Source organism: Gymnoscopelus braueri (assembly GCF_963280865.1).
Source record: "Gymnoscopelus braueri genome assembly, chromosome: 14".
NCBI lineage: Eukaryota > Metazoa > Chordata > Actinopteri > Myctophiformes > Myctophidae > Gymnoscopelus > Gymnoscopelus braueri.
This window is the reverse complement of record NC_137619.1, coordinates 27,919,638-27,924,637: the sequence shown is the minus strand read 5'-3', so window position 1 is coordinate 27,924,637 and position 5,000 is coordinate 27,919,638. Positions and strand designations below refer to the sequence as shown.

Below are 5,000 nucleotides of genomic sequence, written 5' to 3'. Positions count from 1 at the left end.
ACATTGTCTGTAGTTGTCAGAGAGGAATTACGTAAGCCCTGAACGTCAGCAAAGTCTCCTGTTATTGTTTTCTTCTTCTTCTGTGTAGCCAGCCAGCCAGCCAGGCTAAACCGCAGCGTTCAACCATTATTCTGTCTGTCTGTCTGTGTCTGTCTGCCCAAAGTCTGCAGAAACAGCACCTGCTCTGCTCATAGACATTGAACGTCTGTGCCTGTCATACACTAGGCTGTCTGGCTACCAGCTCAAAACCATGACTAGCCATTTACTGTGGCCTAGTCTGTTGTTGCAGCACCTGCTGCTCCAGGGGGGCCAATGCAAGCCAAGTATCCAGGTGAAACAGTTTCCAGTTTCCACTGACAGCTGCTGTTAAGGTTAATGTGAGGTTATTGTTGAGGTGAAAAGTCAGCGAAACACCAGGACCAACTTGCTGACCACCTCTTTCCACTTCCCATGCAATCTAGAGAAGTTGCTGACACTTGCAGCTGTTTTGGGTGAAATGTCCCTTCAAAGCTGCTGCCTCCAAACCTTTATGTCTATGTTATGACAGTAAAACAAGTCACATGTTTAGTGTTGTTCAGTATTAGATGGAGGCCTATTGTTCTACCTACCGTCTAGACGTGTACGGCTGAATAAGTGAGCTCGGGCAGTGTGACATTCCCACTAGCCTTTGCTCTGACCGGCCTTGAGTTTACCACGGCAATAGCAGCATTTGAAGGCCCAGTGTGAGCCCAGTGGGACACCGGAGCACCCCGCAGGGTAAATTCTTAAAAATGTCATTGGAAAAGAACAACAATTTCAAAAGGTTTGTTGTTGTTCATTTTATGCCTTGCGCCTTACCAGAAACACCAGCAAAGAGCACAATGTAGCCTCTTAATTGTATGAGGTGGTTTCCCCGGACATAAATTAAACCATGTCTTAAATTTCTTTTTTTGCGTCTTGTCAATACAATAGGTATCGGGAAACGCTACTATATACTTAATAACATATTGTATTGTAGTACAATGCAATATTTTTCATTTGATATATGTTCCAGTCCATTCCACGTACATTGAAATAATTGTGCTGAAATCTATTTTTATAATTGTTATTTTTATTAGGTTTTTATACTATTCTGATCCATTGTTAAACCCAATACTAAAATCACCCCTTTTTCTCTTCTTGTCCAGTTCCACATTGTTAGGTGGTGGTGCCTCCTCTTCCTTGTCCCTCTTCCTCCTCCCCACTGTCCTTCCATCCATTCGTCCGCCATGTCGCAAGGCCAGAACTTCCTCCCCAAGTTCCTGTTTGTGTCCAACCTGCTGAAGGCAGTGAAGATCCGCCAGCGTGTACCCAACGACGTGGTGAAGCCGGCGGCCAGCGGCGGCCTGATGCACCACCTGCGGGGTATGCATCGCTACACCCTGGAGATGATCGCCATGAACCACTTCCCGCAGGCCTTCCGGGAGGTGGTGCAGGCCGCCATCCTGGACCGTGCCATGCAGGCCTCCCTCGAGCAGGAGAAGAAACTCAACTGGTGCCGTGAGGTAAAGAAGATGGTGCCCCTGCGCACCAATGGTAAGACCACTGGCGTTGTTTTGTTATTTTATATTTGTAGTTTTGAAGGGGAGGGCCTTTGAATCTTTATGGTGGAATGATGCTAAAGCACTCTGCTGACAACTCATAGAAGTCTTTAAGCCATCGTACATCTTCTCTTGGTCAGAGCCTACTCAATACATCGCGGTGACGTTTTGTGATGTCGTACTAGCTGGAATGCGACGTGTTAACCTGTTCGGTTTGTGGACCATATACTACTAGTGTGTTTCTGAAGCCACTTTAATGTATGTTATTGGGGATTTTAGATTCTAGGTCAACGAAATGGGACTTCCTTAGAAGATGGATCTCTGGAACATCTTTAGAAGATTGCTTAAGAACACAGTAGTAATATTGTTTCATCGATTTCTGTGCCAGTAGCAGTAAGTGTTGTCAGGGCTGCGGGTTTCTGTTCCTCTCATCTACAATTCTGTTCTCGGGTCCAGTGGAGCTAACTGTGAGTCAGGGGTACTCACAATGCAAATTCTCACAGGATATTACTCATCATGACCCACATTACTGTAAATGACAGTGAATGGGGTACAAAGGGTTCCACTTTCACAAACACTCATTTAGCAGCCCCCCGACAACAAAACATTTTAGTTCAGTCACCCCATTGCTAAGTCATGTTTTCTGTTGCGTGGATGTCATAAGGTGGGAACATCCCGCGGTAGACAACCATTCAACCTGTTGATTTCTGATCAGAGCCATGCTGGGAAATTCTCAGGCATCACAGGCCTGTGTTTACTGTCGGCTGTTTCAGACTCTGTTTCCACCAGGTTACATTCACAACCAGATTGGGGTTAGTCCCCTTTCCTTGGCTTGTGTCTGTGCACACGTGCGAGTGTGGGAGAATGTCAGCGGATCGTCATTCGACACATTTTTGCCACTTAGCCAGATGTCTTTGCCGGTCTGTCTGTCTGTCGGTCTGTCTCTCTGCATCACTGCATGTAAGTCTGGCCATCATGTTGTGGCTTAAGCCTGATTCATACTTAGTTGTATGTCACTTGCGACACATTGTGAGCTTGTAGATTTGTTATTTTCAACAATCGACACGTCGTACAATGGACTATAAATTAAGCTTTAGCTTAAATATCAACTAACCAACGGTTGTACTGTAGTTCACTTTCCTTTACAGAGAACAACCTTATCTCGCTGTGTCACAGTTGATCAATGATTAGACGTTACTGTGTCATAAATACTTCTACCTACCTGGGTGGTTGCGTTCTAGACGAAGGCATTAAGAGAATAGTCACCCATAGCATTAACCACAGAACTAGGCCGTTCAAGCTTCATCTCTACCATGCAATGTTCCACTGATAGTAGATAATACTGTACACTGTGCCGTTGAGGTTTTTTTTTGTACAGGAAAAGATAAATGAGTCTGTTTCCACTTCAGCTTAAGTATGGCTGATTTCAAAATCTATTTGAAATGCTGAGGTTGAGGCAGTTATTGATGTTGTGTGTAATGTTCTAGTGAAACGTTATGTGCTTTTGCAATGGTAACTTCTGAAGTAATGACTAGGGAGTTGCTATTGTTGGATACATACACTGCACACGCACACACACACACACACACACACACACACACACACACACACACACACACACACACACACACACACACACACACACACACACACACACACACACACACACACACACACACACCTGGTTCCCCTTCAGGAAGATCCCTGACTGATTACAAATTCCCAGCCTCTGCTGCCAGTAGCATGGATGGAATTATCTGGCTCACAGTGATGATGTCATCATACGATGACGTCATAAAAATGAGACAGCATTTAGAGCCGTCTGGAACTCCGAAGGACCCAGACGTGACTTTGAACAGAGGAAGGACGAGACACACGCACGCACACAGAAGCACACTGCACACTGGACTGAGCGCTGCTGAGTCACTGGAACACACACACACACACACACACACACACACACACACACACACACACACACACACACACACACACACACACACACACACACACACACAATAATATTGGTGACAACTGGACAGTGGGAGGGACAGAGCTATAGATGACCAGAGACACGGAAACGCAAGACACATTATCTGTCAATCAATCAATCAATCAATCAATCAATCAATCAAGCAAGCAAGCAGCACTTGCAACCTCAAAACCAATTCTCTAGTTATTATACAATGTAATTCCATATGTGGCTTGGGGTGGGATCCTTTAAGATTTTTAAGATTCAGATTCCTTAACGGTTCCCATAAACGACTCCTATGTATATTAAAAAATCTATCTACACTATAATTGACTATTTCTGCGTGTGTGTCTGTCACCCTATCCCGGCGTAACTCACAAAGCGTCCGGCCGAGCGGTCTCAAACGTTTGTCTCATATGACCCCAAGATGTTTGGTGCCAAATGGCAATTTGGATGGATTGGCTCATCTGAGCCGTCGGCTTAAAGGGGAATTTTGGACCACGGTTTTCTTACCTTTTCTATGATGTTATGATATCTTAGGATGAATGGTACAGTAGAACATTTTCATTACTCCATCCCGGGTCCGCCACAGCTTAAAACGTGCACCAATAGAGCACCGAAGTCTTGACGTAATTTACACATCCTATGTTTGTCTACCCGGTTCGCGGTTTTCCACCCCCATTCTGAATCCCCATAGACGTATTTAATATCGCGTCAAATAAGAACTGTGTTCCAAAAATAAACAAATGACCCTGGCGGTTTTACTCTTATGGATGTGAAGCATCAACTGACGGTGAGAAAACGCTAATGTTACTTCCGCCGAATTAGTAAAAATTTCGCCAGAAACAGACTGTATCAAATATAAGTGACTGACTATCATAAACGATACAGAACCTCCTCCCTGACAATATTATCGCCAAGACAGTTTGTTTATTTTTGGACCACAATTCTTATATGAGACGAATCTATGATGACCCAATGTTATTCTCCATAGAGAAATTACTTTACGAACCTGGGGATGAACGAGTGACGTCAGGACTTCTGTACTCTATAGGCCTTGCGTTAGATAGCGTTTTTTTTTTTTTTTTTTAGATCTGACATCCGTCTCGCTAGACGAGATTTCAATCTTGTCTAGCGAGACATCCTTTTTTTTTTTTTTTTTGGCATAGTGTTCTGTCACTATGAACGTCAGATCTGACCAAAAATCAAAAAAGCTATTAAAATACGCGATTGCGTAACGTTTGTGACAAATGGAATGACTTATATAGTTTCCGAACTACCCTTAATTATGATTTTTGATAATCACAAATTCAATCATACAATGCATACATATGATTGTAATTGTATAGCAGACGTCCACATACCAGCTCTGACAGCAAAGTTTGCACAAACAGTTGTGAACTATCAATATTGGATCCGGTTCCTCCGGTTCCAGATCCCAACCCTAAATGTGGCATGTAATTAAAGAT

At 43.7% G+C, this 5,000-nt stretch overlaps 1 protein-coding gene across 2 annotated transcripts in view; it reads left to right on the top strand.

Moving 5' to 3' along the window:
• tnfaip3 (tumor necrosis factor, alpha-induced protein 3) overlaps positions 1-5,000 on the top strand; it is a 19,077-nt gene that overhangs the window by 976 nt on the left and 13,101 nt on the right. Inside the window, exon 2 of one of the 2 annotated variants that reach the window (XM_080449320.1) lies at positions 1,167-1,554. In XM_080449320.1, the coding sequence (XP_080305446.1) occupies positions 1,248-1,554 (307 nt within the window). In that variant the 5' untranslated portion in view covers positions 1,167-1,247. Of the gene's footprint in view, positions 1-1,166; positions 1,555-5,000 lie in introns of those variants that run through there. The other variant, XM_080449321.1, reaches the window with a different exon arrangement.